The sequence below is a fragment of the Micromys minutus genome (genome assembly GCF_963924665.1).
Source record: "Micromys minutus genome assembly, chromosome: 11".
Taxonomy (NCBI): Eukaryota; Metazoa; Chordata; class Mammalia; order Rodentia; family Muridae; genus Micromys; species Micromys minutus.
The window spans coordinates 5,860,270-5,887,266 of NC_137980.1; the positions used below are offsets into that span (position 1 = coordinate 5,860,270).

At 40.3% G+C, this 26,997-nt stretch overlaps 1 protein-coding gene across 1 annotated transcript; it reads left to right on the top strand.

Annotated features, from left to right (window-relative positions):
* MBLAC2 (metallo-beta-lactamase domain containing 2) lies at positions 1–26,743 on the top strand. The gene is made up of 2 exons (XM_080925829.1): positions 1–519; positions 25,931–26,743. Exons 1-2 carry the CDS (start codon positions 66–68, stop codon positions 26,314–26,316), a joined length of 840 nt encoding a protein of 279 aa, XP_080781955.1. The 5' UTR covers positions 1–65; the 3' UTR covers positions 26,317–26,743.
* Positions 26,744–26,997: the final 254 nt, after the last annotated feature.

A 26,997-nucleotide genomic window follows, 5' to 3' on the forward strand; every position in this document is an offset into this window, starting at 1 on the left:
GAGTCCCGGACTGCCTGTGGGAGGCACACCCACCTTGTCCGGCCGCACCCCCGCAGCGCAGCAGCATGTCGGCTCTCGAGTGGTATGCCCACAAGTCCCTGGGCGATGGCATCTTCTGGATTCAAGAACGGTTCTACGAGTCGGGCAACCGGGCCAACATCTGGCTGGTGCGCGGCTCGGAGCAGGACGTGGTGATCGACACGGGCCTGGGGCTACGCAGCCTCCCGGAGTACCTCTACTCCTCGGGCCTCTTGCAGGATAGCGGGGCTAAAGAGGACGCAGGACGCCGGCCGCTGCTGGCTGTGGCCACCCATGTGCACTTCGATCACTCGGGCGGTCTCTATCAGTTCGACCAGGTGGCTGTGCACCGCGCCGAGGCCGAGGCCCTGGCTCGCGGGGACAACTTTGAGACCGTGACCTGGCTCTCTGACAGCGAGGTGGTGCGAGCGCCCAGCCCTGGCTGGAGGGCCCGGCAGTTCCGAGTGCCGGCAGTGCAACCCACCCTGATTCTGCAGGATGGTAATGGGCCCCGCGGGCGCGCGCCGTCACTGAGGGAGGGGCTCGGAGAGCGGGCAGAGCATGCTGCAGACCTCCGTGGCACTGCTGGGGTACCGTACGGGGAATACTCTGCTGCGTGAAAGCCAGATTGGGCAATGCCCTAGGCCTTGGGAGCCTTTTCTGCCAGGAGACGCGCGCCACTCCTGTGTGGCTGTCTCTTTGAAAGCTCACACCATCCCCAGTCAGTAGTAACACCGCAGAGACTGTGACTGGAGATTTTTCCATTCTTTTCCCAAGTACCGGTTGAACATTTCCAGCTTTTGTAACGAGTAGGCTTTTAAGAAATGGCACCTTGCCTAGGGTGTTAGGCTCTGAGCTTTGCAAACTGCGGACTTCATTGCGGAGTCCCACCTGTAGGCGTAGGAAGCTCTGCTTCCGCTTCCTCCATCCTTACCTTTCTCATGGGCTTGTTTGCTGATAGCCTCAAAAAAAAAAAAAAAAAAAAAAAAAAAAGCTTGATCGTGAACATAAACGCAGAATTCTGACAGATTCTGGTCTGGGTTAGAGTAAGGCCTAGGGAAGACCAATAAAGGAGTTTCTTCCAGTGGATAAAGTGTGTGTTAAAGTAGACTTCATTCCCTTGCTCCTAAGAAACTGATAAAGTGGAGCAAGATGGAGTAGGGTCCCAATCCCCTTCTCCCGTGCAGGACTGCACTAATTGAACTGATTAGCGACAACGTCAATATTTTTGATTTTATATTTTTGTCTTAGGGTTTATTTACATCCTCAAAGCCGTTCCGTCCCTCACAGAGTTCCCCCTTCTCCTCTGAGAGGGAGGATCCCCTGGTCATCCCTCCTTAGGTGCATCCTCTCACTGAGGCCGGACAAGGCAGCCATGGAGTCTGAGCTGCATGTCTGCTACATATGTGCCTGGGACCTCGTTTTAGTCTGTGTATGTTCTTTGGTTGGTGTGTCCTGTTAGTTGACTCTGTTGGTTTTCCTGTGGAGTTCCCTATCCTTTCAGGGCCTTCAGTTCTTCCCCCAACTCTTCCATAAGAGTCCCTGACCAGACTGAACATGAGGACCCCAATGAAGGAGCTAGAGAAAGGACTGAAGGAGCTGAAAGGGTCTGCAACCCCATGGAAAGAACAGCATCATCAACCAACCAAACCCTCCAGATCTTCCAGGGACTAAAACACCAACCATTGAGCACACGGAGAGACCTATGGCTCCAGTTGCATATGTAGCTAAAGATAGCACTGTCTGGCATCAGCACCATCCAATGGTTGCCGTGGGTGTCTGCATCTGTCTCAGTCAGCTCCTGTCTGCAAGCATAACAGAATCACTAATAATGTCAGGCATTGGTGCTTGCTCATGGGATGGGGTTTGAAGTTTTACAGTTGCATGAGGTCCCATTCATCAAGTATGGACCTTAGAGCCTGAGCCATTGGTGTTGTGTTGATGAACTTGTCTCCCATACCAACGCAATCAAGCCTGTATCCCCACTTTCTCTTCTGTGAGCTCAGTGTGTCCAGTTTTATGTTAAGGTCCTTGATCCACTTGGACTTTAGTTTTGTGCAGGGTGATGAATGTGGGTATATTTGCAGTTTTCTGTATGTAGACATCCAGTTAGACCTGTACTATTTGCTGAAGATGTTTCCTTTTTTCTACCACATGGTTGATATGATAGAAGATTAAGTGTCCATAGGTGAGTGGGTTTATGTCTGGGTCTTCTATACTGTTCCATTGATCAATCTGTTTTTGTACCAATACCATGCAGGGTTTTTTTTTTAATCACTATTGCTCTATACTAAAGCCTGAGATCAGGAATGGTGATTCCTCCAAAGGTTCTTTTATACTTCAAGATTGTTTTGTCTACCTTAGGTATTTTGTTTATCTATATGAAGATGAGAATTACTCTGTAAAAGAAAATGTGCTGGGATTTTGATAGGGATGCATTGAGTCTGTAGATTGCTTTTGGTGAGATGGACATTTTTACCATGTTAACCCTACAGATCCATGAGCATGGGCAGTCTCTCCATCTTCTGATATCTTCTTCATTTTGTTTCTGCAGGGACTTGAAATACTTATCATACAGATAACCCACTTGCTGGGTTAGAGTTACATGAAATATTTTATATTATTTGTGGCTATTGTGAAGTGTTATTTCCCTAATTTCTTTCTCTGCCCATTCATCATTTTTACTTAATTTTGTATCCAGCCACTTTGCTGAAGTTGTTTATCAGCTGTAGGAGTTCTCTGGTGGAATTTTGGGGACCGCTTATGTACACTATCATGTCATCTGCAAATACTGACATCTGGACCTCTTCCTTTGCACTTAGTGTCCCCTTGAACTCCTTTTGTTATCTAATTTCTCTAGCTACAACTTCAAGTACTATATTGAATAGATGGGGAGAGAGTGGGCAGCCTTGTCTTGTCAGTGCTTTTAGTAGGATTGCTTCAAGTTTCTCTCCATTTAATTTGATGTTGGCTATTGGCTTGCTGTATATTATTATGTTTAGGTATGTGTTTTAAATTCCTGATTTCTCTAAGACTTTTAAACATGAGTGGGTGTCAAAGCCTTTTCAGCATCTAATGAGATGATCACGTGATCTTTTTCTTTGAGTTTGTTTATATAGATTATGTTGATAGATTTTCTTATATTGAATGATCCTTGCATCCCTGAATGAAGCCTACTTGATAATGGTAAATGATGTTTTTGATGTCTTCTTCAATTCCATTTCCTAGAATTGTATTGAGTATTTTTTTCATCAGTGTTTATAAGGGAAATTGGTCTGAAGTTTGGTTGTTGTGCGGTTTGGATATCAGGGTAACTGGAGCCTCATAGAGTGAATTAGGTAGTGTTCCTTTCCTTCTCTTTCTATTTTGTGGAATAGTTTGAGGAGTGTTGCTATTAGCTCTTCTTCAAGGTCTGTTAGAATTTTGCACTAAAACCATCTGACCTTGGGCTTTTGTTGTTGTTGTTGTTGTTGTTGTTGTTAGAAGACTTTTAATGATTGTTTCTATTTCCTCGGGGGTTATGGGACTGCTTAGATAGTTTAACTGTTTGATTTAGCTTTGGTAAGTGGCATCTATTCTGAAATTCATCCATTTTTGGTTTTTCAGTTTTGTGGAGTACAGGCTTTTGAAATAAGACCCAATGATTTAAATCTCCTCAGTTTCTATTATTATGTGTCCCTTTTCATTTCTATTTTATTTTGAATATGGATACTCTTCTCTGTGCCTTTTAGTTAGTTTAGCTAAGGCTTTGTCTTTCTTGCTAATTTCTCAAAGAACCAGCTCAGTTTTATTGATTCTTTATATTGCTCTCTTTGTTTCTAATTGATTGATTTCTGTAGATTGTTCTGAAGCTGTTGTATTTTAATGTTAATTCCATTTCCCCAATAAGGACTCCTACTGAACCTTCCCATTTTAATTAGTAAAATAAGGGAAAGCCAGTGACTGGGCAGGGCAAGGGAATTAGAGAGGCCTGAGAGCCCTGAGGAGGTCAGAGGACGGAGGGTGAAGGTCATCATGGCACCATGGATTTCCCAAGGACCAGCTAGACCCAGGTGATATTAGTTGGCATTAAATAGCTATGAACATTAGGATTATATAGGTCTAGCATCTTATATGAAGGGCAGTTTGTATCTTTGTCTATATGATGTAATCTTGTTGTAGAGGGTTTGTGGATTGAGAGTTGAACATATAAACCTGTATGAAAAGCTATCGGGCTGTAGAGTTATGTTTATATGGGATTTTGGGGTACAGAAATACCCTGGGACAGAGGCGGAGAACAGGCCGTAGTAAACCACCAAGGGAAGGGAGTTGGCAGACAAGTTGGGCTGTGGTGGCTCGGACCAGGCTCCAGAGGTACGTGGGTCTCCATATCGGGGTCGGGCCTGAGGTCCATAAAGAGATAACCGATTTTATTTTTTAATATTTACAGCAACAGATTTCAACCCTGAGTTTGTCTATTCCTGTTGGGTGTTTGTTGTTGTTGTTGTTGTTTTGTGTTTGTTTTCTTGGTTCTTGAGCTTTCAAGTGCTGTTGAGAGCTCTCTAATTTCTTTATGAAAGCACATGGTGCTAAGAACTTTCCCTTTAGCACCGTTTTTATTGTGTGATGCTGCACTTTTAATTTTGTTGAATTCTAGAAAGTCTTTAATTTTTTTGTTTATGACCCTCCTGACCAAGTTGTCATTGAGTAGAGAGTTGTTCAGTTTCCATGAGCATGTGGGCTTTCTTTTGTTTCTGTTGTTGTTGAAGTTCAGCCTTATTCCATGGTGATCTGATAGAACACAATGAGTTATTTCAATTGTCCTGTATCTGTTAAGGTTTGCTTTGTGTCTAATTATATGGTCAGTTTTGGAGAAAGTTCCATGAAGTGCTGAAAAGGTATTCATTTATTTATTTATTTTTATTTGGGGTTGAAAGGTTCCATAGATATGTATTAAATCTGTTTGGTTTTTTACATGACTTTCATTGTTTCTCTGTTTATTTTTTGTTTTGTTGACCTGTCCATTGGTGAAAGTGGAGTGTGAATTCCCTCACTATTATCATGTGAGGTTCGATGTGCAATTTGAGTTTTAGTAAAGGTTCTTTTATGAATATGGGTGCCCTTGCCTTTGGAGCATAGATGTTCAGAGTTGAGATGTCATCTAGGTAGGTTTTTTTTTCCCTTTGATGAGTATGAAGTGCCTTTCCCCATTTCTCTTGATAACTTTTGGGTAAAAGTCTGTTTTATTAGGTATTAGAATGGCTACTCCAGCTTGTTTCTTGGGTCCATTTGCTTGGAAAATCTTTTTTTTTTTTTTTGGGGGGGGGGGGGTCCTTAACTCTGAGGTAGTATCTATCTTTCTTGCTGAGGTGTTTCTTTTTTTTTTTTTTTAAACAACTTTATTTAACAAAACAAAGATAAATGTACAGATTTTAAACATTTTTTGCTTAAAATTATACATTTTTTGTCAGTACGTTTTTTTCAGATTTTAACATAATTTTTATATAAAACTATATGAATATATTTTTTAGTCAGTACTTGATTTTTTTCAAGGTTTGGTTGTATGCCTTGAAATAGTTACAATGAGCTAAAGTACATGTAAAACAAAATGTGACATGGAAATAGTTAAAGTTTTCTTGTTTTGTAAATTTTTTTTGTTTTGTTTTGTTTTCTTTATTTCTTGGACTTCATACATTCTTGTGAGTTGTTTCTGGGGGAGTGCAAGCCTCTGGGGTTAGCATCCCACTATCAGTGACTGCATATTATGTCTGTTCTTTTGTGACTGGGTTATCTCACTCAGGATGATATTCTCTAGATGCAGCCATTTTCTTAAGAATTTGGTTAAGTCATTGTTTCTGGTGGCTGAGTAGTATTCCATTGTGTATATGTACCACAATTTTTGTATCCATTCATCTACTGAAGGACATCTGGGTTCCTTCCAGCTTCTGGCTATTATAAATAGAGCCGCTATGAACATTGTGGTGCATATATCTTTGTTGTGTATTAAAGTGTCTCTGGGGTATATGCCCAGAAGTGGAATAGCTGGGTCTTCAGGCAGTACTATATCCAATTTTCTGAGGTATCGCCAGACAGATTTCCAGAGTGGTTGTATTAGCTTGCAACCCCACCAACAGTGGAGAAGTGTTCCTCTTTCTCCGCAGCCTTGCCAGCATCTGCTGTCATCTGAGTTTTGGATCTTGGCCAATCTGACTGGTGTGAGGTGGAATCTCAGGGTTGTTTGGATTTGCATTTCCCTGATGGCTAAGGATGTGGAGCACTTCCTCAGATGTTTCTCGGCCATTCGGTGTTCCTCAACTGAAAACGTTTTGTTTAGCTCTGTACCCCGTTTTTTAATAGGGTTATTTGATTCTCTGGTGTCTAGCTTTTTGAGTTCCTTGTACACCTTGGATATTAGGCCTCTATCTGCTGTGGTGTTGGTAAAGATCTTTTCCCATTCTGTTGGTTGCCGTTTTGTTTTCTTGACAATGTCCTTAGCCTTACAGAAACTTTGCAATCTCATTAAGTCCCATTTGTTAATCTTTGACCTTAGAGCTTGAGCCATTGGTGTTTTGTTCAGGAAATTTTCTCCTGTGCCTATGTGTTCTAAGGTTTTCCCTACTTTCTCATCTAATAGTTTCAGTGTATCTGGTTTAATGTGGAGATCTTTGATCCACTTACACTTGAGCTTTGTACAAGGAGATAAGAAAGGGTCTATTTTCATTCTTTTGCATGCTGAGTGCCAGTTGGACCAGCACCATTTGTTGAATAGGCTGTCCTTTTTCCATTGAATGTTTACTGCTCCTTTGTCAAAAATCAGGTGACCATATACATGAGGGCTCATTTCTGGATCTTCTATTCTATTCCATTGATCCACATGCCTATTTCTGTACCAGTACCATGCAGTTTTCAGCACAATTGCCTTGTAATATAGCTTGAGGTCAGGGATAGTGATTCCCGCAGATGTTTTTTTGTTGTTGAGGATGGATTTCGCTATTCTAGGTCTTTTGTTATTCCATATGAAATTGCACATTGATCTTTCCAATTCCATGAAGAACTGGGTTGGAATTTTGATGGGGATTGCATTGAATCTGTAGATTGCTTTTGGTAGGATGGCCATTTTTAAGATGTTGATTTTTCCAATCCATGAGCATGGGAGATCTTTCCATTTTCTGAGATCCTCCTCAATTTCCTTCTTTAGAGGTTTGAAGTTCTTGTCATACAGGTCCTTCACTTGCTTAGTTAGAGTCACAACAAGGTATTTCATAGTTTTTGTAACGATTGTGAAGGGTACGTTTTCCCTAATTTCTTTCTCCACATGTTTGTCCTTTGAGTACAGGAAGGCTACTGATTTGTTTGAGTTGATTTTGTATCCAGCCACTTTGCTGAACTTGTTTATCAGCTGTAGGAGTTCTCTGGTGGAATTTTTGGGGTCACTCAAGTACACTATCATGTCATCGGCAAAGAGTGATGTTTTTATCTCTTCCTTTCCGATTTGTATCCCCTTGATCTCCTTTTGCTGTCTAATTGCTCCAGCCAGGACTTCCAGTACTATGTTGAATAGGTAGGGGGAGAGTGGGCAGCCTTGTCGAGTCCTTGATTTAAGTGGGATTGCTTCAAGTTTCTCGCCATTAAGTTTGATGTTGGCTGTTGGTTTGCTGTATATTGCTTTTATTATGTTTAAGTATGGGCCTTGGATTCCTGTTCTTTCCAGGACTTTTAACATGAAGTGGTGTTGGATTTTGTCGAATGCTTTCTCAGCGTCTAGTGAGATGACCATGTGATTTTGGTCTTTGAGTTTGTTTATATGGTGGATTACGTTGATGGATTTCCTTATGTTAAACCATCCCTGCATCCAGGGATGAAGCCTACTTGGTCATGATGAATGATTGTTTTGATGTGTTCTTGGATTCGGTTTGCAAGGATTTTGTTGAGTATTTTTGCATCAATGTTCATAAGTGAGATTGGTCTAAAGTTCACTTTCCTTGTAGGGTCTTTGTGTGGTTTAGGTACGAGGGTTATTGTAGCCTCAAAAAATGAGTTGGGTAATATTCCATCTGATTCTATCTTTTGGAATAGTTTGGCGAGTATTGGTGTTATATTCCCAATAAATGTCTGATAAAATTCTGCACTGAACCCGTCTGGTCCTGGGCTTTTTTTGGTTGGGAGGCTTTTGATGACTTCTTCTATTTCTTTAGGTGTTATAGGGTTATTTAGATGGTTTACTTGGTTCTGCTTTAACTTTGGGACCTTGTATCTGTCTAGGAAAACGTCCATTTCCTCCAGATTTTCCAATTTTGTGGAGTATAAGTTTTTGTAGTAGGATCTGATGATTTCTTGAATTTCCTCAGTTTCAGTTGTTATGTCACCACTTTCCTTTCTGATTTTGTTAATTTGGATACTCTCTCTTTGCCCTCTAGTTAGTCTGGCTAGGGGTTTATCAATCTTGTTGATTTTCTCAAAGAACCAGCTCTTGGTTTTGTTGATTTTTTTCAATGGTTCTTTTTGTTTTTATTTGGTCTATTTCTACCCTAATTTTGATTATTTCTTGCCGTCTACTCTTTTTGGGTATATCTGCTTCCTTTTGTTCTAAGGCTTTTAGCTGTGCTGTCAGGTTGCTGATGTGAGCTCTCTCCAGCTTCTTTTTGGAAGCACTTAGGGCTATGAGTTTTCCTCTCAATACTGCTTTCATTGCATCCCATAGGTTTGGGTATGTTGTGTTTTCGTTTTCGTTGAATTCTAGAAAATCCTTAATTTCTTTCTTTATTTCTTCTTGACCCTGCTATCCTTTAACAGAGCATTGTTTAGTTTCCATGTGTATGTGGGCTTTTTGTTGTCTTTGTTGCTGTTAAAGACCAGCCGTAGACCATGGTGATCTGAGAGGATGCATGGGAGTATTTCAATCTTCTTATATCGATGGAGGCTCGTTATGTGTCCAATTATGTGGTCATTTTTCGAGAAGGTGCCATGGGGTGCTGAGAAGAAGGTATATTCTTTTACTTTAGGATAGTATGTTCTGTATATATCTATTAATTCTAGTTGGTTCAAAGTCTCTGCTAGTTTTGCAGTGTCCTTGTTCAGTTTCTGTTTCCCGGATCTGTCCATTGGTGAGAGTGGGGTATTAAAGTCTCCCACTATTATTGTGTGGGGTGAAATGTATTTTTTGAGCTTTAGTAGGGTTTCTTTTATGAATGTGGGTGCTTTTGTATTTGGAGTGTATATGTTAAGGATTGAGAGTTCCTCCTGACAGATTTCCCCGGTAATGAGTAAAAAGTGTCCTTCCTTATCTTTTTTGATAACTTTTGGTTGGAAATTTACTTTATTCGATATTAGAATAGCCACTCCAGCTTTCTTCTTGGCGCTGTTTGCTTGGAAGTTTTTTCCCCACCCTTTTACTCTGAGATAGTGTCTGTCTCTGTCTCTGAGATGAGTTTCCTGTATGCAGCAAAAGGCTGGATTTTGTTTATGTATCCAGTCTGATAGTCTATGTCTCTTTATTGGGGAGTTGAGACCATTTAGGTTAATAGATATCAAGGAATAGTTGTTTCTGTTTTCTGCCATTATTGCTTTTTTGGGTTGAGTTGTGTCTGTGTTTTTTTCTTCTTTTAGTTTTCTTGTTTAGGAGTTTTCTTGTTTTTACTAGGCTGTATTTTCCCTCATTGTATTGGGTTTTCCACCTATAATTCTTTGTAGTGCTGGGTTTGTGGTCAGATATTGTGTGAATTTTGATTTGTCTTGAAATATCTTCGTCTCTCCATCGATGGTGATTGATAGTTTTGCTGGGTATAGCAGCTTGGGCTGGCACTTGTGCTCTCTTAAGGAGTGCATGACGTCTGTCCAGGCTCTTCTAGCTTTCATAGTCTCTGTTGAGAAATCGGGTGTGAGTCTGATTGGTCTGCCTTTATAAGTTACCTGACCTTTTTTCCTTACTGCTTTTAGTATTCTTTCTTTACTTTGGGCACTTGATGTTTTTACTATTATGTGTCGGGAGGTATTTCTTTTCTGGTCCAACCTATTTGGAGTTCTGAAGGCTTCTTTTTTGCTCGTGGTCATCTCATTCTTGAGGGTAGGGAAGTTTTCTTCTATGATTTTGTTGAAGATATTTACTGTGCCTCTTAGTTGATACTCTTCTTCCTATTATCCTTAGGTTCGGTCTTCTCATTGTGTCTTGGATTTCCTGGACATTTTGGGTTAGGAGCTTTTTGTTTTTTGCATCTTCTCTGGCTGTTTTGTCTATGTTTGCAATGTTGTCTTCTGCTCCCGAGATTCTCTCTTCGATCTCTTGTAATCTATTGGAAATGCTTGCTTCTGTGACTCCTGATTTCTTTTTTTGGTGTTCTGACTCTAGGGTTATCTCTTTTAGCGTTTTCTTTATTGTGTTTTAAATTGCTTTTTCCATTCCTTCATCTCTTTGGTTCTCTTTTCCTCTCGTTCTTTGAGTTCTTTGAGTGTTTTTTTTGTTTCTTCTTTAAAAGATTCTGAATCTTTTTGCTTTTCCTCCCTTTCTTGTTTAAGTAACTCTATCAGCGTCTTGAGGTATGATTTCAGGTCTGTGTCTTCTTTTTCTGGAGTGTTTGGAATTCCGATGTTTGCTGTTATGGGAGAGCTGGGCTCTGGTGTTGCTAGATTGTCTTGGTTCCCTTGGGATATACTCTTTCTCTTTCCTCTTGCCATTTTGTTGTCAGTGATATGTTCTCGTCTTTCCCTTGTTTCTGGTCTGTGTCCCTCGTTCTCCACTGGTCCAGGTGTCAGATGGGTCGAGCCCTGTTTTATGCCTCAGAGTCGTCGGGTGTGAGCAGAAGTTCCAACATTCTGTTTTTGGTTGCTGGATCAGGCACGTCAGGGCAGGGCAAGGCAGGGGGTGCACTTTCCGTGTGCACTCCTCAGAGATCTCTCTGCTCCCCTGCTGTCTAGGTCTCCCACCCACCAGTTGCTCAGCCTCTACGAGCCTCCGTTCCGGGTGGCAGATGGGCCAGGCTCTGCTCTGCGTCCTGAAGTCGCCTCCGGGTGGAAACAGAAGTTCTAATTTTCTGTTCCCAATCGCTGGATCGGGCAAGGCAGGGCAGGGAAAAGTTAGGGTGTGCACTTTCCGTGTGCACTCCGCAGAGATCTCTCTGCTCTCCTGCTGACTAGGTCTCCCACTCACCAGTTGCTCAGCCTCTATGAGCCTCCGTTCCGGGTGGCAGATGGGCCAGGCTCCGCTCTGCGTCCGGAAGTCTGAGGTGTTTCTTGTATGTAGTAGACTGATACATCCTGTTTATGTACCCAGCCTGTCAGCCTGTGTCTTTTTATTGGTGAGTTGAGGCCATTGATGTTGAGATGTATTAATGACCAATGATTGTTAGTTCCTATTATGTTTTTGTTAGAGGTGGTATTATGTGTATGTGATTCTCTCCTTTTGGTTTTGATGTGAGATGATGAATTTCTTGTGTTTTCTTGGGTTTAGGTGCCCTCCTTGTGTTGGAGTCTTTTTTCTAGTATCCTCTGTAGGTCTGCATTAGTAGAAAGATATTGCTTAAACTTGGTTTTGTCATGGAATATCTTGGTTTCTCCATCTGTGATGATTAAGAGTTTTGCTGGGTATAGTAGTCTGGGCAACCATCTGTGGTTTTGATTATTATGTGTTGAGAGGAATTTCTTTTCTGTTCCAATCTATTTGGAGTTCTGTAGGCTTCTTGTATATTTATGGGCATCTCTTTCTTTAGGGTAGGGAAATTTTCTTTTATATATTTTTTGAAGATATTTACTGGCCCTTTGAGTTGGGAATCTTCGCTTTCTTCTATACCTATTATTCTTAGGTTTGGTCTTCTCATTGTGTCCTGGATTTCTTGCATGTTTTGGGTTAGGCACTTTTTACATTTGGGATTTTCTTTGATGTGTCCATGGGTTGTGGCATCTTCCATACCTGAGATTCTCCCTTCCACCTCTTGTGTCCTGTAGTTCCTGTTCTGTTTCCGAGGTTTTTCATCCCCAGGATTGCTTCCATTTGTCTTCCTTGTTTCTATTTCCATTTTAGTCTTAGACTGCTTTATTCTTTCCCTTCACCCACTTGCATTTGCCTGCATTTCTCTAGGGGATTTATTTGTTTTTCTCTTTGAGAGCTTCTACTTGTCTGGTTGTGCTTTCCTGCATTTCTTTAAGGGAATTATTTATATTCTCCTTTGAAGGCCTCTATCATCTTCATGAGATGGGATTTAAGGTCATAGTCTTGCTTTCCAACTGTGTTAGGATAACCAGGACTTGCTGTAGCGGGAGAGCTGGGTTCTCATGGTGCCATATTGCATTGGCTTCCGTTGATTCTGTTCTTGCACTTGGATTTTGCCATCTGGTTCTCTGGTGTTGGCTGGCTTGTATGTCGCAGGTTTGAGCAGGCCTCTTGGGAAGTAGGCAGAGCTGTGGGGTGAGGTGCAGTGTGCTGGCCCCTGACTGCTGCAGTTTAGGTGCAGGCCAGAGGAGGATAGGGCTCCGATAGGATACTTTTACTAGTATAGGTGCGGACCAGAGGCAAGATGGAGCTCCAACAAGACAGGGCAGAGCCTGTGACTGCTAGTAGGATTTATCTTTAAATTTTATCCGCATAATACTTGTGACGTGAGGCCAGAGACTCCCGATTAAGCGTCTCACCTAGAGATCACTGAGCAGAATCATAGTCAACCTGGGACTTAAACCAAGGCATAAAAGATGAAAGCACAGGAGAATACAGAACAATTCTACTCATGAGATACATTATGAAAATCAGGGGTAGATCATGGAAGTCACTTTTCTGTGTTAATCATCTTAAATTGCCTACAAACTCCTCTGTAATGTTAAGAAAAAATCCAGTTGCTGCATTAAAATGAGTCTTACTAAACTAAACCATACGGCAATAATAAAATATTTTACAGAGATACATTTATCTCACAGGATATAATATACGATATTTAAAAGTATGAGGCTCTGTTCCCTTACAACCATGTAACAGGTTCTGTAATTATGGTTTTAAGTCTAAAGATTTTGTTTTAAAAATTGCTCTAAAGGGGAGTCTCCTTTGGAAATTGTAAACTTCATGAAGTGGCACACAGTTTTAATTGCAGCACTTGGGGGGGTGGAGGCAGGTAGATTTCTATGAGTTCAAGGCCAGCCTAATCTACAGATGGTGTTCCAGGACAGCCAGAACTACATAGCAAGACCATGTCTGGAAGACAAAGCAAATGAAACAAAAACAAATCAGAAATTACACATTTACGTTAAATATAATTTTTATTACTATATTTGTTCTTAAAATTGATGGTTTCAGGGAAAAACCTAAAATTTGCATTAGCTGTTTGTGGCGGTGCATATCTCTAATCCCAGCACTTGAGGGACAGAGGTAGACAGATTGCTATGAGTTGGAGGCTGTCCTGTTCTACATAGTGAGGAAGAAGAAAAAAGAAAATAATCTGAAAGGTACGTGGTGTGAGCCTGTAATCCCAGCTCTAAAGAGACTGAGCAGTTCAAGTCTACCAAAAAACCAAAATACCCTCTTCTTCTGCAGAGAAAACATGTCTCTCCCCCACTTAAATAATTTGAATTAATATTAAAACATATTAAATTAATAGGTGAAGGCATTTCCATCCAGCCTGACGACCGGAGGTTGAGCCCTAAGGAGAGAAGTGACTCCAGCAAGTTGATAGCCACACACACCTGGGCATGCCTGTGTGTGCACACACATTCACGCGAGCACACACACATCCTCGATTTTCATTTTAGGGATGGTAGGGTTATTGTTATGCAGAAGAGGGAGACTAGCTGAATATCATGGTTGTGGTCACCTACTGGTAAGAGACCAGGATTATGATCCTGATTTCCCAAATCCGAGTTGATGTTGCTGGGTTTCAGGAATCGCCACAGAAATCATGCGAACGATTAAGCAAGGATAGTTCATTGAACACACGCTGAAATACCTGTCAGGCCATCATTCAGAATTGGGTCTGAAACTATGACATTGAACATTTCTCAGAGCAGGCTTTTTATAGAAAATACCAGATCCAGAAGTTTAACAGCAGCCTGTGGCGTGATACAACATTTCGGCTTCCTAAACAGTATTATCAGCTAACCTTCAAGCCAGCTGGTCGTGAGTGAGGTAAGGGGGTGGTAGACAAGCAGGGCACAAGGAAACACCATAGATAACAGAAGTGATTCAACCATAGCCTTTTAGCTTATTAGTAACATTTCCCAGTATCGGCTATGGATAATTACTTCTGGGAACCAGAGTCTAAGAACCTGAACTAAATTTCACCTTACGAGCAAATGGAGACTGAACGCAAAATGCCTTCGGTTATGTTCAAAGGAGCAGGCCTCAGCCACGGGCACTCCTGACATTTTTGGAGCTGGAAAAGTGTTGTGAACAACCGATGTGCGGTGCTCTCAGCCTTGTCGTGAGGACAACGCGACCATGTTGTGTCATGTCGCCCCTCGTTAAGAGATGGACACCTCCAGCTCTCCGGCACCATCTGATCTCCCATCTCAGGAATAGTAATTTCCCGTCTTCCGGACGATGTGGGCTAAGTGAATATTAACACAGTCCAGATGTCTGGAAGAAGATGTAGGATATTTATATTAAAAATTCATTTTCAGTGTGTGCACCCATACTTATGTGCAGCTCTAGAAGAATAGCCTTGGTTTGAATACGAGTAGACAGAGTCAGTGCATCTCACTAACTGAGCAGATGATCTGCTGTGGAGGAAAAGCATAAATCTACTTTGTATCTCTAACCTGAAAGCTGCCTCTAATTGAAGGTCAAAGAGGATAGCAATCTCATCTCCTGCATTAGCCTGAGTGAAAAACAATTCATGTCCTAACAGTGAAACAGTATCTTCTGTAAGATGAAAGCTATAGGCCTGAAATGTAGTTCAGCCCTATGAACTAAACATATCTCTTCCGTCTTATTTCTTCCACAATATTCTTCTGGTTCAATTCCAAGCGATTCCCCTTTGTCTTCTTCATCCATATTTAAACAGTTTGCCTAACGTCACCAAGATCAATGACATCAGAGGAGAGAAGTAGTTTTAGACAGACGTGCCATTTATGCAAATTAAAAACAAAAGCTGCATGGGCCAGAAAGGGAAGAACAGATGTGCAATTTGTTTCCCTCCTGAAACCTGGAACTGTGGGCATCCTTGTGACCACCAGAGCCAGCAGGATGTCCATCTGGGAGAAACAAGGAATTTAATTTATTTAATTTGGTGCTCTAACGGTCCTTTTATAGGGTTCACCTAAGGCTGCTATGAACATGGTGGAGCACGTGTCCTTGTTATATGTTGGAGCATCTTTGGATATATGCCCAGGAGTGGAATAACTGGGTCCTCAGGTAGTACTATGTCCAATTTTCTTAGGACCTGCCAAACTGATTAGGGCTAGTCTCCTAAACTGCCAAATGGAAGCCTGTCATGGAGTCAGCCTAGTTTTCCCAGTCACGACTAAGCATTAAAATATATGATCCTGTAATCTATCATGTGGGTCCTGAGAACAGACCGTGCTAAGTGCTCTTAATGGCAGAGCCTTGTCTCCAGCCCTTTAAATTTATATTATTTTTATTATGTGTGCATCAGGGAGGATGTGTGTGCATTAGTACGGGTGCTGGTGGAGGTCGGAGGATGTGGGCTGTCCTGTGAGTGCTGGCATCTGAACTTGGGTTGAATCATATGAACTCTTAACTGCCAAGCCATCTCTCTGGCCCTTGAGGTGCACATACATATTGATGGAATTATCCCTGATACTTGAAGTGAAGCCACCTCCATCATGATTTTCATTGTCTCCTTAGCTGAATTCTGTATTGGCTCACTGAATGCGTTTAAAAGTGTTCTCTCCATTTCTAACCTTTGGAATACTTCAAGGAGATGATTTTAACTTTTCTATAAAGGCCTGTTAGATACAAGCAATCAGTCTGTCCAGTCCTGAGTTTTGTGTTGGGAGTCTGTGACGGCTCTTACTTCATTGCTCATTATAGACCTGTTTGTGTTTTGTATTTTTTTTAATTTAGTTTTGTATTTGTGGGGGAGGGTTGTTTTTAAAATACGTTTAAAAATATTTTCCCTAATTATTGCAGAAACTTTATTGAATCTGCTTAACATCCCCTTTTTTGTCTAGTTTTAAGGATTTAGGCCTTGCCTTTCTCTTGACTAATTTGCCGAAGGGTTAGTTGGTCTTGTTTTTTGTTGTTGTTTTTCAAAGAGCCGTTAAGGTATTTTTCTAGTCTTTTGATTTCTGTTTCAATAAATTTCTGCCCCCATCTTTTCTGCTGTTGTTATTTTTTTTCCATTTCCGGCCTTGGGTTTGAGCTGTGCATCACTGAGTACTGAGAGCCCTCTAGGTTTTCAGTGGAATCTCTAGCATTTGCTTAGTCTTTCCTCCTAGGACAGCCTTTGCTGCTGTGCTGTTGTTTTCATTTGACTCTGGGGTTTAAAGTTTTATTGTTTTATTTTGTGTACATGGGAGTGTTACCTACATGTGTGTCTGTGCACCCAGGAAACGGCACTGGATCTCCATAGGAACTCAAGTTACAGAAGCTTAGGAGACTCCAAATAGGTGCTGGGAATAGAGCCTAGTTCTGCTGGAAGAGCAGCTAGTGTTCTTAAATGATGATCCATTTATTAGCCCATATTTATTTTTCTTGGATATTTTATTGATTTACATTTTAAATGCTATTCCCCATCCTGATTTCCCCTCTGCAAACTCCCATTCCCTTCCCTGTTTCTATGAGGGTGCCCCTGCCACTCCCGCCTAACTAAACCACCCTAGCATTCACCTACACTAGAACATAGAACCATTACAGGACCAAGGGCCTCTCCTTCCACTGGTGTCTGACAAGGCCGTCCTCTGCTACATATGCAGTTGGAGCCATGGGTCCCTCCATGTGTGCTCTTTGGTTGGTGTTTTAGTTCCTGGGAGCTGGGGGGGGGGAGGTCTGATTGGTTGATATTGTTGTTCTTCCTATGGGGTTGCAAACGCCATCAGCTCCTTCAGTCCTTTTGCTGCCTGTTCAGTCTGACTGTTGGCTGCAAGTAACTGCATCTGTATTGATTAGTCTCTGGCAGAGCCTCTTAGGAAACATCTATATCAGGCTCCTGTCAGCAAGAATTTCTTGGCATCAGCAATAGTGTCTGGGTTTGGTGTCTGCAGATGGGATCGATCCCCAGTGGGACAGTCTCTGGATGGCTTTTCCTTCAGTCTCTGCTCCACACCGTGTCCCTGTATTTCGTTTAGACTAGGGCAGTTCTGGATTACCATTTTGGAGATGGGTGGGTGGTCGCATCCTTCAGCCGGGAGCCTTGCCTAACCTCTGGATATGGTCTCCACAGGCTCTCTCTTCCCTTTCTTGGGTATTTCAGCCAATACCATCCCCACTGGGTCCTCCAGGCCTCTTGCTTTCCTGGCATCTGGGAATTTCTGGTGGCTATCCCCAGCTCCCTATCCCCCACTGCTACACACCTCTGCTCATTTCCTGACCCTCTGTACATCTCCCCTGACTCTTCTCATAACAAATCCTGCCTCCATGTTTTCCTCCCCCTTCTTTTTTCCTCCCAAGTTCCTGAACGCTCTACCTCCCATGATTATTTTGTTCCTCCTTCTAAGTAGGACTGAAGCATCCATACATCTGTCTTCCTTCTTCTTGAGCTTTATATTGTCTATGAATTGTATTCCAAGCTTTTTGCCTAATATCCACTTATCAGTGAGTACATACGCTATTTGTGTTCTTGATATTCTCTCGTTTCATCATTTGCCTTCGAATTTAATGAAGTCATTGTTTTTAAGAGCTGAGTAGTACTTCATTGTGTAAATGTACCACAATTTCTGTATACATTCCTCTGTTGAAGACCATCTAGGCTCTTTCCTACTTCTGGCTATATAAACAAGGCTGCTACGAACATAGTGAAACATGTAAGCATCTTTTGATTATATGCCCAGGAATGGTATAGCTGGGTCCTCAGGTAATACTATGTCCAATTTTCTGAGGAACTGCCAGACTATTTCCAGAGTGGTTGTACCAGCTTGCAATTCCACCAGCAATGGAGGAGTGTTCCTCTTTCTCTACATCCTCACCAGCATCTGCTGCCACCTGTGTTTTTGATCTTAGCCATTTTGACTGGTGTGAGGTAGAATCTCAGGGTTCCTTTTAGTTTGTATTTTCCTGATGACTAAGGATGTTGAACATTTCCTTAGAAGCTTTTCAGCAATTTGATATTCCTCAGTTGAGAATTCTTTGTTTAGCTCTGTACCCCCATTTTTCATAGGGTAATTGGGTCTTCTGGAGTCTAACTTCTTGAGTTCTTTTTATATATTGGATATTAGCCCTCTGTAGCCTATGTAGGATTGGTAAAGATCTTTTCCTAATCTGTTGGTTGCCATTTTGTCCTGTTGACAGTGTCCTTTGCAATTTTATGACGTTCCATTTGTCAATTGTTGATCTTAGAGCATAAACCATTGGTGTTCTGTTCAGGAAATTGTCCCCAGTGCCCATGTATTCGAGGCTCTTCCCCACTTTCTCTTCTGTTAGATTCAGTGTACCTGGTTTTAGGTGGAGGTCTTTGATCCACTTGGACTTGAGCTTTGTACAAGGAGATAAGAATGGATCATGCTGACCACCAGTTGAACCAGCACCATTTGTTAAAGAGGCTGTCTTTTTTTCCACTGAATGGTTTTAGCTCCTTTGTCAAAGATCAAGTGACCATAGGTGTGTGGGTTCATTTCTGGGTCTTCAGTTCTATTCAATTGGTCTACCTGCCTTTCTCTGTATCAATACCATACAGTCTTTATCATTATTGCTCTGTAATACAGCTTGAGGTCAGGGATGGTGATTCCCCCCAGAAGTTCTTTTATTTTTTGAGAATAGTTTACACTATCTTGAATGTTTTTTTTCTTTTTAATTTCAAATGAATTTTCAAATTGCTCTTTCTAACTTTGTGAAGTATTGAGTTGGAATTTTGATGGGAATTGCATTGAATCTGTAGATTGCTTTTGGGGAGATGGCCATTTTTCCTAATCCTGCCAACACATCTGTGAGCATGGGAGATCTTTTCATCTTCTGAGATCTTCAATTTCTTTCTTCAGAGAATTGAAGTTCTTGTCATACAGATCTTTCACTTGGTTGGTTAGAGTCACACCAAGGTATTTTATATTCTTTGTGACTATTGTAAAGGGCGTTGTTCTCCTAATTTTTCTCTCAGCATGTTTATCCTTTAAGTAGAGGAACACTACTGATTTGTTTGAGTTAGGTTTTTATCAGCTGTAGGTGTTTTCTGGTGGAATTTTTGGGGTAACTTAATTATAATTATATCATATCATCTGCAAATAGTGATATTTTGACTTCTTCCTTTTCCAATTTGTATCCCTTTGACCTCCTTTTGTTGTCTAATTGTTCTAGCCAGGACTTCGTTCGGGTACTATATTGAATAGGTAAGGAGAGAGTCAAATCTCTGATTTCAGTGGGATTGCTTGAAGTTTCTCTTCATTTAGTCTTCTGTATATTGCTTTTTACTATGTTTAGGTATGGGCCTTAAATTCCTGATCTTCCTAAGACTTTTACCATGAAGGGGTGTTGAATTTTGTTAAATGCTTTCTCAGCATCTAATGAGATAATCATGTGGTGTTTTTTTTTTTTTTTTCTTTGAGTTTTGTTATATTGTGGATTACATTGATGGATTTCCATATATTGAACCATCCCTGTATCCCTGGGATGAAGCCTACTTGATCACATTAGATGATTGTTTTGATATATTCTTGGATGTGGTTTGTGAGAATTTTATTTAGTATTTTTGCATCAATATTCATAAGGAAAATTGGCCCGAAGTTTTCTTTCTTGTTGGGTCTTTGTGTCATTTAGGTATCAACATAACTGTAGCTTCATAGAAGGAATTCGGTACTGTTTTGTCTGTTTCTGTTTTGTGGAATACTTTGAAAAGTATAGGTATTAGGTCTTCCTGAAGGTCTGATTCTGCACTGAATTCTGCACTAAAGCCGTCTGGCCCTGGGCTTTTTGGTTCGGAGGTTTTTGATGATTCTTCTATTTCCTTATGGGATATGGGCTTATTTAGATAGTTTACTTGCTCTTGATTTAGCTTTGGTATGTGGTATTTGTATAGAAAATTTCATCCAGATTTTTCAGTATCGTTGAGTAGAAGCATTTGTAGTCAGATTTGATGATTTTTTTGAATTTCCTTGGTTTCTGTTGTTATGACTTCCTATTCATCTCTGTTTCGTTAATTTGGGTACTGTCTTGGTGCCCTCTGGATACTTTGGTTAAGGGTTTATCTTTATCTGTCTTCTTGATTTTCTCAAAGAACCAGCTCCTGGTTTTGTTGATTAGTTGTATAATTCTCTTTGTTTCTATTTGGTTGATTTCAGCTCTGAGTTTGATTTCCTGCTGTCTACTCCTCTTGGGTGTATTTGCTTCTTTTTGTTCTACAACTTTCAGGTGTGCTGTTAAGCTGCTAGTGTATGCTCTCTTCAGTTTCTTTTTGGAGGCACTCAGAGCTATGAGTTTTCCTCTTATCAGTGCTTTCATTGTGCCCTATAAGTTTGGGAATGTCGTGCCTTCATTTTCATTAAATTCTAAAAAAAGTTTAATTAATTTCCTTATTTTTTTCCTTAACCAAGGTATCATTGAGTAGAGATTTATTCAGTTTCCATGTGTATGTGGGCTTTCTATTGTTTTTGTTGTTATTAAAGACCACCCTTAGTCCATGGTGATCTGATAGGATGCATGGGATTTTAGTCTTCTTGTATATGTTGAAGCCTGTATTTTGATCAATTATATGGACAGTTTTGGAGAAGGTGCCATGAGGTGCTGAGAAGAAGGTATATTCTTTTGTTTTAAGATGAAATATTCTATAGATATGTATTATCTATTTGGTTCATAACCTCTGTTAGTTTCACTGTATCTCTGTTTAGTTTCTGTTTCCATGTTCTGTCCATTGATGAGAATGAGGTATTGAAGTCTCCCACTATTATAATTTGCGGTGCAATATGTGCTTCGAGCTTTAGTTTAGTAAAGTTTATTTTGAGAATGTGGGTGCCCTTGCACTTGGAGCATAGATATTCAGAATTGAGAGTTTTTCTTGGTAGATTTTTCCTTTGTTGAGCATGAAGTGTCCTTCCTTGTCTCTTTGATAACTTGTAGTTCAAAGTCTATTTTATTGGATATTTGAACAGTTACTCCAGCTTGTTTCTTGGGACCATTTGTTTGGAGAAAAAGATTCCCACTTTTTTACTCTGAGGGAGTTTCTATCTTTGTTAATGAGGTGTGTTTCCTGTCTACAACAAAATGCTGGGTCCTGTTTGTGTATCCAGTATGTTAGTCTGTGTCTTTTTATTGGGGAATTGAGTTCAGTGATATAAAGAGATACCAAGGACCAGTGATTGTTGCTTCCTGTTATTTTTGTTGTTAGAGTAGAATTATGTTTATGGAAGTATCTTCTTTTGGGTTAATGAAAGAAGATTGATTTCTTGTTTTTTCTAGGGTATAGTTTCTCGCCTTGTATTGGAGTTTTCTATCCATTATCCTCTGTAGGGCTGGATAGAAAGATAGTCTTCAATTTTTTTTTTTTTTTTTTTGTCATAGAAAGTCTTGATTACTCCATATATGGTAATTGAGAGTTTTGCTGTTTATAGTAGTCTGGGCAGGCATTTCTGTTCTCTTAGGATCTGTAGAATACCTGTCCAGGATCTTTTGGCTTTTAGAGTCTCTGGTAAGAAGTCTGGTATAATTCTAATAGGTCTGTCTTTTTATGTTATTTGACCTTTTTTCCTTACTGCTTTTAATATTCTTTCGGTTTTTGTGTGTGTGCATTTGGTGTTTTGATTACTATGTGATGGGAGGATTTTCTTTTCTGGTCCAAGCTACATGGGGTTCTATAGGTTTCTTGTATATTTATGAGCATCTCTTTCTCTAGATTGGAGAAGTTTTCTTCTATAATTTTGTTGAAAATATTTTCACTCTCTTCTATACAAATTATTCTTTGGTTTGGTCTTTTCCTGTGTACTAAATTTTCTGGATGTTTTCAGGCAGGAGCTCTTTGCATTTTGCATTTTTTGACTGTTGTGTCAATGTTATCTATGGTATCTTCTACACCTGAGATTCTCTCTTTATCTCTTGTATTTAATCGTTGATGTTTGCGTCTATGTCTCCTGATCTCTTTCCTAGGTTTTCTATCTCCAGAGTTGTCTCCTTTTGCGATTTATTATTTCTATTTTTAGATTCTGTATGGTTTTGTTTAATCCCTTCACCTGTTTGGTTGTGTTTTCTTTTATTTTCATAAGGGATTTATATGTTTCTTCTTTACTGGCTTCTACGTGTTTACCTTTGTTCTCCTGTATTTCTTTAAGGGAGTTATTGATGTCCTTCTTAAAGCCCTCCATCATCATCATGAGGTGTGACTTTAAATCAATCTTGATTTTCTGCTGTGTTGATTATCCAGGACTTGCTGTGGTGGGAGAACTGAGTTCTGATGATGCCAAGTAGCTTTACTTTCTGTTGCTTAGGTTCTTGTACTTGCCTCTTGCCATCTGGTTATATCTGATGTTAGGTGGTCTTGCTGTCTCTGACTGTAGCTTGTCCTTCTTGTGAGCCTGTGATCTTATGTGTGTTAGCACTCCTGGGAGACCAGCTCTCTCATAGGTAGAGAGCTGTGGCACAGGGTTATCTCCATAATGCAGATAGAAACTGGAAGGATCCCCAATTTATAATTAAAAAATACTTCCATGATGTTGCCTGTCACTCACTGGTCATTCAAAAGCATGGTGTCCAGTTCCCCATTTGTTCGTATAGTTTCTGTCATTTCTCTTGTTATTGTTTCCTAGTTTTATTCAATTATGATTTGATAAGTTGTAATTTTTTTCATCTGTAGACACTTGAATTATGGCATAAAATTTGATTTATGTCAGAGAAGGTTTCATGACCTGCTCATAAGAACATGTACAGAAAAGAAGATGAATGTTCTATTGTCATTTGCCATTTGGTGTAGATTGACTCTAACATTTCTTTCTTGGCTTTTAGTATGAGTGATCTCCCTAAAAACAAGTGATATATAAAGCTGTTCCGGTTACTTCATCAGGATCTACTTCTCCTTTCATGTCTCTTAATATTTGTTGGATAAATTGGGAACCCCAATATTTGATGCATACAAATCATTCTGTCTTCCCTTCTATGTGATGTCCTACTTTATCACGTCTGGTTAACTTTGGCTTGTGGCCTTATCAACTGCAAGAGTAGGTAAGCAGGCTTCTTTGGCCTGTCCATTTGAGGGTGCGTTGATTCTCACCCTCTCACTCTTGTCTGTGTCTTTGCCAATGAGGTGTGTTTCTTTTAGACAACATATAGTTCAATCTTATTATTATTATTTTTTTAAATCCAGTGAGCTACTACAGACCTTTAAAATGTAGAGTTATTACCATTTAGAGTTACTATGTAGAATTTGGTGATTTCTGTCATTTCACTGGTTGTTTTCTGTTTGGATATGTTTTTCTTTACTATTTTCTTTCTCCCCTGTACTAATTAAGGGTTTGGGTGTTGACTAATTTGGATATGATTTGTCATTGCCTGTTTTTGCTTTCATTCATCCATCTCTCATAAATACATTCCCTCCTGTGTTATGATTGATACTCCATTTCTTCTATCTGATTTGAATTCATCTATATTCTGCAATGCTGGCTTGGTGGTAATGGATTTCTTTAATTTTTTAGGTCTCAGAATACCCTCATCTGCTGATTTTAAAAAAGAACCTGCTATATATCTTTGTTAGACATTGTTTGCCTTCAGGGCTTAAAATACATCATTTAACCTCTCATGACATTTAGTTCTGTTGAGTAATCTGGTGTTATTGTCTGTACATGCTTTTGTGTGTCAGTGGGCATCTTTTTCTTACAGCTCTAACATTGTTCCTCGCTCTGTGTTTTTGGCATCTTGACCATAATAGGTCTCCAGTCATGTCTGTGTAAGACTCTCAGTGTGCACTATGCTCAGATGTCACCATATGTAGATTTGGGGAGTCTAGGTTATAAATCACTGACTAGATTTTTTTCCCCTTTTGTTCTCATCTCAGGACCTTCTTTTTATCTAACGGGTTTCTAAGTTTAGTGTCTCAGTCATATCCCACGAGACAGCAAAAATTTAAAAGTCCAAACAGCCAGATAACAATACCAACACAGCGGAAAATAATGCGTAGGAGAAGCAGTTTGATGAGTTTTTTGAGTACGGAGCCATCCTGGTGCAAGGGACAGTGAGGTGAGGTGTGGGCCTTCTTGGTCTCGTCCCATATGAACGGGCGCCAGGCTCCTGTGCCTCTTAGTCACTCACTGCTGTCTCCCCTCCTCCCATTCTTCATCCTGGGCATTTGTCCTTTCTTCAGTTTGTTTTGATTTGCTTAGCAAAGGGCATATTAATTTTGCTGCATTATTCAAAAAACAATTTGCCTTTACTGTTTTTTTTTCTCTAACAACATTTGTTTTTTATTTTATTTTTCCTATGTTCTTTTTAAAAATGATGTATTTATTTGTATTCTGTATATATAAATGTTTGTTTGCACTCACGCTACATGCCTGGTGACAAGCCAGAAGAGAGTATGTGCTCCCTTAGGACTGAAGTGTGATAGCTGCCGTGTAAATCCTGGAAAACTAACCCATGCCCTCTGCCAGAGCAGCAAGTTCTCTCAATGGCTCAACCATTTCTCTGTCCCCATTTTATGTTCCTTATTACCATTCTTTTAAAAGTTTTTTATGTGCATATGTGTTCAATGTATATGCACACATATATAAATGGTGGCCAGAGAGGTCAATATTAAGGGTCTTTCATTGTTCTCTGTCTTATCTTTTGAGACAGGGTCTTTTACTGAACCGGACTCTCACAAGTTGGCTAGTCTGGCTCGCTAGAAACGCCAGGGCTTTTCCTGTCTCTGCTCATCCTATGCCGTTACCAATGCATGCATCCATACTCAGCCTTCTTACCTGTGTGTGAAGATCCACCCTCGGGTCCTCATGCTTTTGTGGCTGAGTCAACTCTCCAGACAGCTACTGTGTGTTTCTTAGTATCTTAGTACGTAGTTGTGTTTGTTTGCTCTGACCTTCTTAAGGCAGCACCTTTGGAATTGATGTCAATACATAATGCTTTAGAAAACCAACATTTAAAGTAATTTTAAACACTGCTTTACCAGTTAACACAAATTCTGATATGTTTTGAATTTATTCAGATTACTTCAGCCCAGGATACTTCCTAATTTCTTTTGCTGTCCTAAGCTGGGGAGGAGTATGGAAGGGCATCTGTGGCTATTTCCCAAATTCATACTTGCTGTCTCTTTCATTTTCTAAGATTTTTGTTATTTAAGATGCACTATAAATTATCTGTATTATTTCTCTTTGTGCTATTTCTAATAATACCCTAATTGTCTTGTGGTCAAAGGGTAGATTTTGCATTTTATTCCTTTAAATGTATTGAAACTTGTTTTATGTTTTAGCATTATAGGCAAATGAATATTGATAGATTTTTTTTTTGAGATAGATTCTCACTCTGTAGCTCAGAACAACTTGAAAATCGCTGTTGCCCAAGCTAACCTTGAGTTATGGCAGTCCTCCAAGACACACACACACACACACACACACACACACACACGTGCACATAAGTGCACATCACACATGAATAACACACACACACAGCACATAGCACACAGACAGACAGATACACACACACACACACACACACGTGCACATAAGTGCACATCACACATGAATAACACACACACACAGCACATAGCACACAGACCGACAGATACACACACACACACACACACACACACATACACAACATGAAAGTAAAGCTAACGCTGTCCTCAATTTCCTGGAAACCCATTTAATGCGCCTCTGCTGTTTTCAGTGATTACCATCAAGGAACACTGTCCTGTGTCATTGGTAACTTCTGTCTCTGTTTTAGGGGATGTGATCAACCTTGGCGACAGGCAGCTCACAGTCATGCACATGCCGGGTCACTCCAGAGGCAGCATCTGCTTACATGATAAAGACCGCAAGGTGCTCTTCAGTGGTGATGTCGTGTACGATGGATCGCTGATTGACTGGCTCCCGTACAGCAGGATCAGTGACTATGTTGGAACTTGTGAACGTCTCATAGAGCTGGTGGACAGAGGTCTTGTGGAGAAGGTGCTTCCTGGGCATTTCAACACCTTTGGTGCTGAAAGGCTGTTTCGTTTAGCTTCTAACTACATTTCAAAAGCTGGGATATGCCACAAAGTGTCCACTTTTGCCATGAGATCTCTTGCAAGTTTAGCTCTCCGGGTAACAAATCCTAGGACCTCACCCTAGTACCTACACTGGTCATTTGTTTGTATTCACTGTGTAAATTAACCCAGTTCCCCTGTGTCGTTGGAAACAGTTACCAGTGAGCATTTCAAAAAGTGCTTTGATATCACCATTGTATGTTAGAGAAAAAGAGGATTAAGGAGGAAGTAAAAAAAAAAACAAAACAAAACAAACAAACAAAAAAAAAAGCAGAGTCTTAGCTGAGTATCTTTTTTTTTCTCCAAAGAATAAGCTACTTAAATAAGCTTGTAATTGGACAGTGCTGTCCTGTCCGAGTGTGTTCTGATGATGGCCTGTGCTGCTTCAGGCAGCAAGAACACAATTACAGCAGCACAAAGAACTGCCCTTGTCCCATGGTTTACTTCCCCAGATACTGAGGCGGAAATCAAGGGAAATCGTATGGGGCTCTGTGCTTACACTTTAACTTGGTTTTTCCCTCTGCATTGTATTTAAAGATAAAGTCCCTTGGGTTATAATAAAGGAGAGCTCAGCATGAACTAGCGTTCAGAATGACCACTAAAACAGTGCGTATTTGTGATCCTAGATTTTATGCCTCTTTTCTTATTTATTTTTTAATCCTGTGTAAGTATAAAGCATATAACGTGCTATACAGTTTAACTTATGGACAGTACAGTGAATTTTTGTCTTACTGCAAAGCTTTAAATGTAAATTGCAGAGCACTTC

Excerpts from the sequence above, each read along its gene's own strand:
- MBLAC2 (XM_080925829.1), top strand. The coding sequence starts at position 66 with ATGTCGGCTCTCGAGTGGTATGCCCACAAGTCCCTGGGCGATGGCATC. Across the intron at positions 520-25,930 it reads CACCCTGATTCTGCAGGATG|GGGATGTGATCAACCTTGGC; the intron begins GTAATGGGCCCC and ends TCTCTGTTTTAG.